At 45.4% G+C, this 14,225-nt stretch overlaps 1 protein-coding gene across 1 annotated transcript; it reads left to right on the top strand.

The window, feature by feature from the left end:
• The first annotated feature begins 10,873 nt into the window (after positions 1 to 10,873).
• LOC122383946 (venom allergen 3-like) lies at positions 10,874 to 12,951 on the top strand. The gene is made up of 2 exons (XM_043370839.1): positions 10,874 to 11,070; positions 11,818 to 12,951. The coding sequence occupies exon 2, from the start codon at positions 11,852 to 11,854 to the stop codon at positions 12,545 to 12,547; it is 696 nt and encodes a 231-aa protein (XP_043226774.1). The 5' UTR covers positions 10,874 to 11,070; positions 11,818 to 11,851; the 3' UTR covers positions 12,548 to 12,951.
• Positions 12,952 to 14,225: the final 1,274 nt, after the last annotated feature.

Raw genomic sequence — 14,225 nt, 5'->3', positions numbered from 1 at the left:
TCGAAAGACCACGCCGTTTCCCGTTCAAATGTTATTTGGTCGTTAACTCGTTAACGGTGCAAAATACCACCCTAAAGAGGTACATTTTCGTAATCAGCGCATCGAGGAGGCCCAGTATACTGATTTTCAGCCAAATCGAAAGACCCCGCCGTTTCCCGTTAAAATGTTTATTGACCGTTAACTCGTTAACGGTGCAAAATACCACCCAAAAGAGGTACATTTTCGGAATCAGCGCATCTAGAAGGCCCTGTACACCGATTTTCAGCCAAATCGAAAGACCCCGCTGTTTCCCGTTAAAATGTTAACTGGCCGTTAACTCGTTAACGGTGCAAAATACCACCCCAAAGAGGTACATTTTCGGAATCAGCGCATCGAGGAGGCCCTGTATACCGATTTTCAGCCAAATCAAAAGACCCCGCCGTTTCCCGTTAAAATGTTAAATGGCCGTGAACTCGTTAACGGTGCAAAATACCACCCCAAAGAGGTACATTTTCGGAATCAGCGCATCGAGGAGGCCCTGTATACCGATTTTCAGCCAAATCGAAAGACCCCGCCGTTTCCCGTTAAAATGTTAAATGGCCGTTAACTCGTTAACGGTGCAAAATACCACCCCAAAGAGGTACATTTTCGGAATCAGCGCATCGAGGAGGCCCTGTATACCGATTTTCAGCCAAATCGATAGACCCCGCCGTTTCCCGTTAAAATGTTAAATGGCCGTTAACTCGTTAACGGTGCAAAATACCACCCCAAAGAGGTGCATTTTCGGAATCAGCGCATCGAGGAGGCACTGTATACCGATTTTCAGCCAAATCGAAAGACCCCGAAAATTTGCTGCTGAAATCGATATATGCTGCTGAAATGTTAACGGTTCGTTAACTCGTTAACGGTGCAAAATACCACCCCAAAGAGGCACATTTTCGAAATCAGCGCATCGAGGAGGCCCTGTATACCGATTTTCAGCGAAATCGAAAGACCACGCCGTTTCCCGTTCAAATGTTATTTGGTCGTTAACTCGTTAACGGTGCAAAATACCACCTTAAAGAGGTACATTTTCGTAATCAGCGCATCGAGGAGGCCCAGTATACTGATATTCAGCCAAATCGAAAGACCCCGCCGTTTCCCGTTAAAATGTTTATTGACCGTTAACTCGTTAACGGTGCAAAATACCACCCAAAAGAGGTACATTTTCGGAATCAGCGCATCTAGAAGGCCCTGTACACCGATTTTCAGCCAAATCGAAAGACCCTGCTCTGCGGCAGTCGCTGAGACTGCTTCCGTGGAGTGTGCTGTGGGATTTTAATGTGAACGATGCGACAATGATGTTCTACGATCTTACTTTTGCCGCTATTCAGGACTTTGTACCTTTGGTAGAGCTGCGTAGAAAGTACCCACCCTGGTATGATAGGACTGTTCGTGACCTCCTTAAACGTAAGGAGATGGCTCAAAAGCGTAAGAAAGTCAGTCCGACTGAAGAGAACATTCGGGCCCACTCCGCTGCCAGAGCTGACTTCAAGCGACAGGCCGATCAAAGCTACCGCTCATACCTACTAGGGTTAATACGAGAGTTTAAAGACAACCCGAAACGATACTGGTCTTTTGTAAAATCACTGAAGTCACATGCATCGGCGTCTCCTGTGCTCGAGTGGGGCGGGCGGGTCGCGACGGATGTGTTCGCTCGCGCTAACATATTTAATGCCTGTTTTGCAACTAAATTCAGTGCCCCGCACGCAGGTCCGCTGCCCGAGCCGCCGGTCCTGAACGCCCCAGGCCTCTCTGCTTTTGAAGTGCCAGCGGGCCGCGTAGCTCAGCTGCTGCGCCAGCTCAGCCCACACAAGGCGTGTGGACCGGACGGACTAAGTGCTAGGATTATGCGTGAATGTGCGGATGAGCTTGCGGTCCCTCTTGAGATCATATGTAAACTGTCAGTGAGATCCGGAGTGTTTCCGACGACGTGGAAGCGGGCTAATGTGATTCCGGTATTCAAAAAGGGTTCCAAAAAACTCCCAGAAAACTACCGACCAGTCTCACTTTTGGCAATCAGTTCTAAAATCTTGGAAAAAGTTGTGTGTGAGGGCTTACTTCGTGCATGTCTGCCCGCTCTTCCAGACTCCCAACATGGGTTTCTTCCAAAACGTTCTTGCGTGACAAATCTGGCATGTTTTATGGATCACTGTTGGGTCTCACTGACAAAGGGCATGCAAACCGATACGATCTACACCGATTACTCTTCCGCTTTTACAAGTGTTAGTCATAGGCTACTTTTACACAAGCTTAGGCACTCTTTTAATATCACCGGTCTTGCATATAGCTGGATTGATTCTTACCTCAGCCACCGCTATCAGCGGGTCATTCTGGATGGCAAGCACTCGGACTGGATCCCAGTGCAATCTGGAGTTCCGGAAGGCAGCATTCTCGGTCCGATTCTCTTCACATGCTATGTAGCTGACCTTCCGTCTCAACTTCAGACCAGCTCACTGTCATATGCTGATGATGTCAAAATTTTCCACAGAATTCAATGTCCAGCGGACGTCAACTCTCTTCAGGCTGATCTAAGCCGTCTTAGTGACTGGTCAAAAACATGGCATCTTAGGCTCAATCCGGCTAAATGCAAGACCATCACCTTTACTTTACGTACATCTCCCATCGCATCATCATACTTTTTAGATGGTCACGAACTCGAGCGGTGTACGGAGATCAGAGATCTGGGTGTGATCCTGGACTCCAGGCTAACATTTGGCGCGCATGTTGACGCCTGTGTGAGCAAGGCCAACCGCATGCTAGGTCTACTTATGCGCAGCATGCAGGTCTCACACCGTACCCGGCTGCCGTACTTCGATCACCGGGCAGTCATGGCGGCGTACAATGCCCATGTCAGATCGGTTGTGGAATACGCGAGTGTCGTCTGGAGTGGCGCAGCACCTACTCACCTTGCGAGATTGGAGAGACTGCAACACCGTTACCTGATGTGGTTAGGCGCCAAGACACATAGCCGGTGCTCGATGGACTATGAGTCTCTCCTCCAACATTTTCACTGTATGTCCATCAAAGCTAGACTTGTTCAGACCGACCTGAAGTTCATACGCTCTGTGTTTGCCGGCCGACTGGACTGTGGGCTACTTGTGACTATGTTTTCGCTGCGTGTTCCTGGCCGGCGCTCTAGGCAGACGGGCTTGTTCAACGTACCTTTTGGACGGGTTGATACGGTGAAGAACGGCCTCGGCGTACGAGTCCCGAAACTAGTGAATGAGTTCCTGAACAAATATCCAGACGAGGATTTCTTTCAGCCTAGTCTCCACTGCACCGCGCGCATCCGTGCCTACGCACGAGGCCTTGGTACTTGTATGACGTAGCCACGTAGGCTGCTATTGTTTGCATTACTTTTATCTTTTGCATTTTTTACAGATCATGTGTCATTTTATTGTTCCTTTTTTATTGTATCTCAGTGTTTTGGCCTTTTGCCACTTTTATACGAGCTATTGCTGTCTTAACCCTATTCCTGGCGGGCTCCGCCGGGACAAGAAACTGGCGGGGGGGGGGGCCGATTCGGCCCCCCCCCTGAGATCTCGAGAACGAAGCAAGATAGCGACAAGCGGTAAACGGCATCGGATACGCACGGCCAAGATCTACAATTTTTACTGAGGTCATTTTCAGGTCAGGTCAAAGATGACGTCACAGGGGTCGAAAAATTCAAAATGGCGGCGCTAGATATGGAGAGAGTTTTTCTCAAATAACTTTCGAATTAGTCAAGATAGGAACAAACTAAGGGCATCATCGTGATCCTCTCGTCAATCCGCATCGAATGGTATATATGTTGACCTCGAAAGGTCAAGGTCAAAGGTTGACCTCAGGTCACGTGACCTCGAGGTCATCATGTATATCATTCGATGCGTCTTGACGAGCTGAACACAATGAGACCATCCACGCGTCTGTATCTTGTTCCTGTACGGAGTTATTGGCCAAAAACCTTTGGTGACCTTTGATGACGTCACATGACCTCACAGCTGCCCAACAGCAAAACAGACCTCAAGGTAGTGAAGGTTGATCGTATATGAAGTCATGTATGGTATATGGGGCCATTCCGACCCGTTTTAGTGGTAAAAACAGGGAGTTGATTTTTCCCCCATTGACTTATAATGGGGAGGTCGCGAAATTGACCTGACCTTAGGTCACCGATATCAAAATTCCGAGATATACAAATTGCACATACTGGTACCCTAACTAAACCCTGAAGAGAAGAAATTGATCGGTCAAAAACTCTAGCTCTGGCGTGATTGCAAACTTTTCTGAGGTAGGGTCACCAAACCGCCTCTGGTGACCTGACCTGAGGTCAGATCAACTCAAAATTTTCAGACATGATGCGTAGAAGCCTTTTAGGAAAAGTCAGAAAATTTGAGCTTCCTAGCTCAACGCGTTTGGGAGAAATAATCAAAAAACCTCAGGGGGGGGCTCCTGAGGCCCCCCCCCCGCCAGGAATAGGGTTAAAGTGTCCCGCGGCTTGTGGTGGGTATAGGCATATGCATGTGCGTAGGCAGGTGTGATGAAATAGTGTGTGTATTGTGTGTGTGCGTGTGTGCGTGTACGTGTTTATATTTTACTTTGACCTCAGCCGTCATTGGGTTTTGCCTGTGGCTGACAATGCCTAATAAACAATAAACAATAAACAATAAACCCCGCTGTTTCCCGTTAAAATGTTAACTGGCCGTTAACTCGTTAACGGTGCAAAATACCACCCCAAAGAGGTACATTTTCGGAATCAGCGCATCGAGGAGGCCCTGTATACCGATTTTCAGCCAAATCAAAAGACCCCGCCGTTTCCCGTTAAAATGTTAAATGGCCGTTAACTCGTTAACGGTGCAAAATACCACCCCAAAGAGGTACATTTTCGGAATCAGCGCATCGAGGAGGCCCTGTATACCGATTTTCAGCCAAATCGAAAGACCCCGCTGTTTCCCGTTAAAATGTTAACTGGCCGTTAACTCGTTAACGGTGCAAAATACCACCCCAAAGAGGTACATTTTCGGAATCAGCGCATCGAGGAGGCCCTGTATACCGATTTTCAGCCAAATCTCGAAAGACCCCGCCGTTTCCCGTTAAAATGTTAAATGGCCGTTAACTCGTTAACGGTGCAAAATACCACCCCAAAGAGGTACATTTTCGGAATCAGCGCATCTAGGACGCCCTGTATACCGATTTTCAGCCAAATCGAAAGACCCCGAAATATGCTGCTGTGAGGCTGATATTCGTTGCTGCTGAATTGATAGACGTGATGCAATCAAGTATACCACAAGTATTACCTATATAATAGCGGTTTCACGAAAAGGCGAAAGCACCTAATTTGACCACACTGGCGGATCCAGAAAGACGATCTTGGACGTTGCGGGGGGGGCATACCCCAAACAGTTTCTCCAAATTCCAAATACGCATCGGATTTCGGTTCCTTACGCACTGCTGCGCAGTTTATAATAAACTTTTCCTCACAAAAGTTGTTTAGTTTTCGTTTTATTCTTCAAAAACCGCAAATTTTCGTCGCTTTCGGGCGCTGCGCGGGGAGGCACTTTCCCGGCCCCAAATGCCCCCCCCCCCCGGATCCGCCAGTGTTTGACCAAGTCTGCACCAAATCTCTTCTACAACAAATGTTTCCATAGCATGAATTAATTTCACTGTTTAATCAAAAACAATGTCTGATAATTTGAAAATGAGGTGTATGTACAAGCATCTGTGCAACGCAAACTTACAACTTTTAGGAAACACAATGATGAATGAACCTATTTAACCAAATCTGCACCAAATTTGACCTAATCTGCACCAAATGTGTGCCAGATGGCCGTCTTGAAAACAGCTATTACCTGCTGAACGACTGAACGAGGCCGGCGAAAATTTATCACTGGCCGAGCTCGTTAGGTATGTAGGTATTTTAATGAACGCTAACGGCAGCTAATTCAACAACGGGACGGGATGGGACGTGAACAGAGTGACAGTAGGGATGATTGAATTCAACATGTAGTTAGAGAAGTATTTTTATACATCACTAGCTTTGAAAAGGAAATTCTCATTGCACAATGCACACTAATTCAACTTTCCAGTTCCTGTCTCTTAGCCGATTTTTGAATGAGGGCGTGGAAAAAATGCTGGCTAGGTGCACACTGGTGGAACATTTTCGACTGCAGATCAATTTGTGAACACTAATTTGCACAACAACTCTCCGGCTAATATATCTGAATAGCCTAGGCATGCAGTGAAAGGTTTAATCGGGCGACAGCCCTTCATCGTACAGACTCCGTCGGACTGTTTTGATCAAAAAGAGACAGCCACTCTCCAGGACAGGTGCGCCATGCCAGCTTGTGCCTTGAAGGCTGTATTACCTGTATTGTGTGCCCTGTCAGCGGTGATGACTTTATTTGCCGTCTCCCTGACAGGTAAAAGTGCCGCAGCTGCGAGTGACACCTGACGTCGATCAAATGAAGGCCGACACAATTCGGGCACGAAACATTTCTAGACGCAGTCAATGGTCCCGGAGAGGTGCCAAAGTGTTCCGCTGGACGACTTGAAAATCGATAAAAGTGTCACGTGATGAGGTATCTTACGCTTAGAATGGTGGCATGAATGATGCCTCGAGCGACTGCTTATTAGGTGCTGGTTCGGTCCTACATGAATTGGTGAGTCTGAGCAAGCGACCATGTCCACTTAAAGAAGTGTAAGCGTGCGTACAGTCAACTCCCCGGCCAATTAACTCATTGGACTTACGGTGCAAAACCCAGGATCAGTTTCCACCGGTGCTAGATAATAGCCGTTTTCACGACGAGCTATCCGGCGAATGCACTTGATTTGACCAAATCTGCACCTAATTTATTTTGCAGCAAATATCTTCATTTTATGAATTTATTTCAGTGTTTTTATCGATGATGCTCTCTGATAATATGACAAAGCAGGCATAGGTATAAGCAATTAGTCCAACCCTAGCTGATAGCTGCTAAGAGACACATTGAACCTGATTGGACCAGATCTGCACCTAATCTGTACCAGATGTGCACCAAATGTGTACCAGATGGCCGCCGTGAAAACGGCTAATATGGGGCTTTTGATAGCGGAATAGTTGGTCGGTAAGGCGATATATGTTCAAAATGCTTATATTTAATATCAGTTAGTGTTCAGTTACACAGGCACAACCAGGCTTAGGTTGATTTGTGATGGCTCCAGTTTTGAATACCTGATAACTATTATGCTGGCATATAGGTACGGAGACTGCAAATCTGCTCTGCTTTGCGTTGGACTTATCTTCGTCCGTCTATTCCTAAGCCCTTGCAGGCCTATACGGTGTATAAGCAGATGCCTTCGACTTTCGAACTTGATCCATTCCACACAAAAGTATTCCAACTGTTTCAATAAAAAGTATGAAAAGGCGTGCGACGCCCGTCCACAACTCTTCAAGAAGTTTTAGCTCAGTCGTTTACAATTATTACTAGCCGTGAGACAGGGTTGTATACCAATCAAGTCGATTGAATTGATTGATTTGATTCAACGCGTATTTTGAGTTGATTGGATTGAGTCGATTGACTTTTCGAGATGACTGGTTGACTGACTCGTTTGACTTTAGCGACTGGTTGACTGATTTGATTCCCGAAAATTAGAGTGACTCGTATGATTGAGTCGATTGAATGGAAAGTTTAAATAAGTTTTAGTTGACGAAAAATAATGACACCAATTGATGACATCAAAGATCACAAAACTACACTGAAAACTGCTCGTCATCACAACTGCAATATGGGGTAGATGGCCAAATAAAGAACAGGGCCTAAACATGAACAGCCAACTTTGACTTTCAACTGCAATAACTGCTCCAATCCTGTGATAGAACCTGGCCATGGATGAGATAATACCTGGCGATGCACCTACCTACCTTTCTGCACTCAGCAGGAAACTTTTTTTAAATCCAGATGATAAAGTGCAAGGCCCTATATACTAATAAAGTGTGATTAATTAATAATTCACATCTCCACATCTCCTCAGAAACAACCCACTGAACTCTATAAATATCTTAAACCCCTACAAAAATAACTTAAACAAAAGCGTCGTTTTAGTCTCGCTAATTACGTTTACGTAAATTAATAGCTAATTTGCTGCATTGTTTAATTTGCAGCAGAACGTTTGTTGATCCTTTTCTCCTGAGAGCCTAAGCATAACATATTTAATATACAGGGTGTCCCAAAAGTAAGGTCATGATTTAAAAATTAAATATCTCGAGAAGTAAGAGTCCGAATCACTTCCAATTTTTACACGTGCAAGGTACATCCATAAAATTATTTTCTTGCATGCTTAAAACATTTTTGATCATAACTACATCGAGCAGTAGGCATAAAACTGAGAAGGTCGAAATTCAACTCTTAGAGAGGGTCCGTCATTAAAACAAAGGGTAAATACCGCCCAGTTTTCGGCCCTAAGCAGACCCTATCAGCTCGCCCTATCTCTGAACTCATGCATAGTTTCGCCTCAACCGGTAAAACGTCAGAAAAAGGTATAATGTACGCACAGGGCATATATACTTAGCCACCTGTGCTTCGAGGTCCTGAGGACGACAGCGGGAATCGGGTGAAAATAAATCAAGAGAGGTGGCCGAGAGTCCTCCCAGTGGTTCTTCCGCTCGTCGCAACGCAGCTGGCCTGTGCCGACACCATCAACCAGCAGTGGTTTCAGCAGGATGGAGACTATGCTTGCACCGTCCTGAAGATCATGCATTGTCTCCGAGAGTGTATGTGAGATCGCGTAATTTTCAGTCAGGGCAACGCCATTGAATGGCCTCCGCGGTCACCTGATGTTACACCTTCATATTTTTATTCTCTGGGTACACAACGGAAAGGTTGTCTTTTAGGACAACCCAACGAGCCGGGCAGAACGAAAGGATGATCCCTCCGAGCAAACATAAGCGGCATCTCGCCGGAGAATCGCTCCAGAATAGTGGAGGAAGTAAAACGCAGTCTATTCGTGCACGCGGCCCGAAATGGTAGCCATGCAGAAAAGCAGCAAATGTGGGGCTACGAGCCAATGTATTGACTCATATGTATATCAGAATAAGATTTTATAAAATGCTCTTTCATATGATGTCCTATTTATTTCTATCCATCGCGTATTTTTGGCGGTGTGGCCAAAACAAATGATGACCTTACTTTTGGGACACCCTGTATTTCATTTTCCTTAAAATATTTTACCGAATATTATTAAGTGGTTTTATTTCAAATGAAATAATAACAAACGAAATTGGTGTTGTACAACCGATTTATTTTATGATGATCTACCATACTATATGATAACCAATGACGTCATTTTACCAAAAAATCAAAAGACGTAGAATAAGGATTTATAAAAGCTTAGCATACTTATCGGCAAAACGTTTTCTTTGTTTTTTCGCAGTCGCACCGTGCCGTTTTCGCGTTTTAATTTTCCTTGTACCTACTTCCTTTGTCTTTAACTTATCCTGTGGTTCCAGAGTCCCTGTCCTTTCCATTTCCTTTTAAATATATTTTAATGCTCATCCCTATCCCCCAGTCCTAACAGTTTCAAATTGTATTGCAATAAAATGTTTTGAATTCTTCACATATAACCTATCTACCTTCGTTGGTACTGTTGGTAGCCAGTGACACATCAAGGCAGGTAAGTAGGTACCTACCTGCTTTCCTGCTGTCTTCATAAAGCATACCTAATGAAGTTGTCAAATTTGTAGCACATTTTCAACACTTTCATATGGTGTCAGACTCAGTGTGGCATGAAACCTAGCTAGGTTCATTATGTTCAGGGTTCAATTCAGAAGAGCTCCGCATAACTCACATAAGAGACAGACGGGGGCTTTACATGAGGTAGATGGCCTGATGACTTAGCTGGAACATGGCCAAAATTATATTGACAACTTTTAGGTGAAAGGTGGTGATTTGGGTTAAGGGGCATTTGTTGAAGTCAACTACTGAGTTATTTTGCACCCATTAAATGAAACTTCTGCTCCAATTCTACCCATTGAACCTCAATATCATGACCCACCTGTCCATCACTAGGTATCCTTCCTTATTACATAGAAACTTTGAATGGCATGGCAATTTATAATTTTAAATGACAATATTTTTATGTTTCTTCTGTAGGTAGGTAGGTAGGTAGGTAGGTAGGTAGGTAGGTAGGTAGGTAGGTACACCAGACTGCTATGGACACTTTTCCAAGTTGGTGGGGCAAAAAAACTAATGTATATCTTGGTTTGAGTCGTTTGATTGAGTTGATTGATTCCTTTCATTGTCGCGTTTGAGTCGATTGAATCAATTCCCGAAAACTGCTCTGACTTGATTGATTTGATTGGTTTCCCAAATTTGTCGTGATTGAATTGATTGCTATTGATTGAGTCGTATACAACCCTGCTTCTCACGACGGGCTGGGCACCTATTCGATTAATTAAATTTAAAAGCAAAAAAGGAAAGTAATCGACCTTTCATTCAAAAGGTGGAAACCCTGCCAGCAAACAGCTACTAAAATCTATCAGCTTCCAAAGGGACCAAATATGTAAGTGACCAATGCTTGCAGTGAAAAGACCTATTGAGCATTTTCTAAATAAAGTAACGCATCTGCCCCATCTGCAATCCAATTGTTTTATCGCGGATACTTCAGTAGAGTGAAAATCCACCTTGGAACATCCTCTACTATTTCAATTTTGAATGATCTGTCCATGGACGGCATTGCTTTCTTACTTTGTTTGCCTAGCCATCGCCTATCGAGACTCGAGGTGAACTATGGCAGAATAAGCCCCGACCGTGGTTTTCTATGGTGGGAGAGGTGGAACTGGGCCGGGTGATTCACGGTCACGTCATTGGCATTCACAGCTGCAGCGCATTTCCCCCATCCATCGCTCTGCCAGCCCCGTGCAGCTGCATGGGCGCCGCCCCATCCGCCGGCGCACCACCGCGATGGAAGGCTGCATAACTGAGCGACAGGAAGCTACAACTGGGGGACGGCGAGCCGGGAGGTCAGACTCGCAGGTAGCTTCACAGGGTGAGGGTACCTCGACGCAGCTCCGGCAGCGAACGGCAAACTGCGACTAAGGTAGGAAACTTGTCAGGGATGTGGCTGATGGCATACACAGACCATGTACCAATGCAGCATACGATAAGGTAACTTGTTTCTTTATAAGGTACCATCAGTTGGCAAGTGGACTTTGTTCCAGTTAAACATAAATTACGGGCAATGTGTGGAATCAGACATTCGACCGAAACAACAATTATAAATTTGTATCAATGGCAGTAAAAATATTTGTACGCCTAATTTTCTTTGCTGGGTTAAGCTTGTCGTCACCTGAAACCATTTCAGGTTAATGAGATGAGAGGAAGCGAAGGAGAAATTGGCTATATGCCGGCCACCAAATGGTGCGCCGCAAGCAGCAACTGATCCAGTCTCATTGACATGGGAGAACCAACTGTATGTGATGGAAAGAAACGTACATATCCTAGACATTCTATAGAATGCCTGGAAATCAGGCATTCTACAAAATTCCCACTGCCCAGAAATTCTATAGAATGCCTGGACAACTATGCATTCTACAGAATGCCTGGTCGGTTAGGCACTCTAAATAATCCCTAGGCATTCTACAGAATGCCTGAATCCACAGATTGCCTGTAACACATATGTTGCCTTCGAGCACGCCGTTTACTGCATTAGCATTATGCGTATTTCATGCTTCAATTATTACAAACGACTCTACCACTTAAAGCCTCATTGAACAGCGTTTACTTCCCTTTCCTCATCTTTGGTCAATGAAATAAGCCGTCGCTTTACATCTACCGTCTCTTGCAGCGTACATCGGACTCCGAGCAGCCTCCTTGCAGTCATGCTGTCCCTCCTGCTTCTGGCGACGTCCCTCGTCGCCTCCGCACAAAACGTCGACTACTGCAGCCTGTGCTCCGACCACACCATGTGCCTCTACCCGAACGACGGACCCGGCGACACCTGCACCACGGTGCTGGAGCGAAACGTCAACGGCCAGGAGCAGGCCGAAATACTCGCCGCCCACAACGCCATCCGGCGCCGGGTGAAGAACGGCGACTTCGCCAACAACAACCTGCCGGCCGCCGAGGTGATGCCGGACCTGTCCTGGAACGACCAGCTGGCCGTGGTGGCCCAGCGCTGGGCCGACCAGTGCAACTTCAACCACGACGCCTGCCGCAAAATAGAGGTAGAAGGCAAGACAGAAGGCGAAACAGCCGGCCAGAATCTGGCGGCCGCCTGGCGATCGCCAGGCTCGTCCAAGAACTGGACTGAAGACGCCATCAATCCCTGGTTCTATGACGAGCTGGATGTGTTCACCCAGAACGACCTGACCTTCAGGAACGCTTCCTACCCCGCCGGTCATCTGACGCAGGTCATCTGGGCTGACTCGACCGAGGTCGGCTGTGGCTTCATCGCTTTCGAAGACACCCAAAATATACCGGACTATGGTCCGTACACCTTCACTAGACGACACTACGTTTGCAACTACTTCCCAGCTGGGAACATCATCAATCAACAGATCTACCAGCCCGCCTAGAGAAGTGCACCAGTCTGTCACAGAGTGGTATAGGATTGCACTGCTCCTGAGCTGAGCCGCATGCAATCTGTCAAGTACCCAGCCAAGTCTGACTAAAGATAACAACAAACATTTTGTGTGTATTGCATACGGGGTGAGCATTCTGATGGTTTGCATTTTGCAAAGGTATAAAATTTAACACTGTGAGTTAACGGAAATGTCAATAATTGATCATTTTTACTTATGTAAATGGGCATAGCAGTAGGTATTGTTAGGTCTGAAGACAGCGATAAAGACCTAATCGGCGTTGCCAAGGTGTTGGATCTGAGCGTGTATTTCGGGATATTACAATTGTGTGCTATATATGTAGTCTGGTTTGGAAACTTTACTCTTTGTTTATCGGTTAAATAAATGATTATAATATCGCACTGGTTTTACTGAGAATCCTGAAAAGCTCAATCCACTAGATAGATACTTTTGCAGTTACTGTTAACCTAGAAAAAATCATAATCGAGTTGATGACATTTATTTTGCCATTAGTGACCAAACGCTGTTTCTCAACGCTAACTTTGTTTTACATATTTATCAGGCCTCGCTCTTGTAAATGGGGCTGTCGGACTAGGATGGACCACTTTGGTTTTGCGCGAATACCTCGTGAAAAAAGGTTAGTCACGATCGTAATCGTGACTAAACTAAACGCTATTGGTCGATACTGGTGTACCTACCCTTGAGGTAATTTATTTCACACACACACTGAAACTTTCATGACCCTGGCCGTGGTGCACGCGTGAGCAAAGGTGCGGCGTTATCAATTAGGGGAGAGCGGGACACTTTCGTGCATGGGGCACATTCGTTTTCAGCAGTTTATGGGAACACGAGTGACTGCCCGAGCTGAAGGTAAATGATAGAAATATGTATATCATTGCCGCCCCTCGTTCACTGTAGAAAACAACACTGCACCTGCTATCAGTCTTGATAAAAACGCAAAGTTGTATTATTCGTGCGTTTTCCAAACGTTTTCATAGCATCCATTTTCGTGATCCTGACTCGGAAATGTGGTTCAGCTTTTCAAAATTGGCGGTGAAGAAGCTCACTCTATTCATGGAACTGCTGCAAACTCGTTTGTTGAAAAGGGTCACTTTTTAGCAATAAATTTTGAAATATAATTACAAATAACGTTGTGGGGCAAGTTCGTGCACGCACTGCCTAGGGGCATTTTTTTTTCGTTTTTTGCGATTTATGACTTTATCTGTAGTAGGTTTCACTTAAAGGGACTATCCCACCTTCTAAAATGTTGTTAAAACCAGTTAAATTGTGCCCGACTTTATAGATTGGATGACCAGGAACACGGTTCTGGCATTTATTTTTCATTAAACATCTTAGGCTTCCCATATTCCAAACACAAACTTTCAAATATGTGACGTCACAGCCCAAAATTACCTCCTTCCCCAGGCCACATTACTGTCATAAAGCTGATTCTTTTTACTCTGTAGGCACCACAACAAAGTTCAGACCAAGTTTTAAGCGATTTTTCAACGAACAAACCCATTTAAATCAGAATGACTAAACGAGGTGACGTCACACTAACGGTCGCTCCATGTTGAAGATAGGGCCTTGTACAAGGCCCATTTTCAAATGAAGGGAACGAATTTCTTCAACACCAAGAGGCCGCGGGGGTTGCAACCTAGATAGATAGTGG

This window comes from Amphibalanus amphitrite, unplaced genomic scaffold (genome assembly GCF_019059575.1).
Source record: "Amphibalanus amphitrite isolate SeventyFive unplaced genomic scaffold, NRLGWU_Aamphi_draft 000177F_arrow, whole genome shotgun sequence".
Taxonomy (NCBI): Eukaryota; Metazoa; Arthropoda; class Thecostraca; order Balanomorpha; family Balanidae; genus Amphibalanus; species Amphibalanus amphitrite.
The sequence above is the reverse complement of the archived record's forward strand: the minus strand, read 5'-3'. Positions and strand labels throughout refer to the sequence as shown.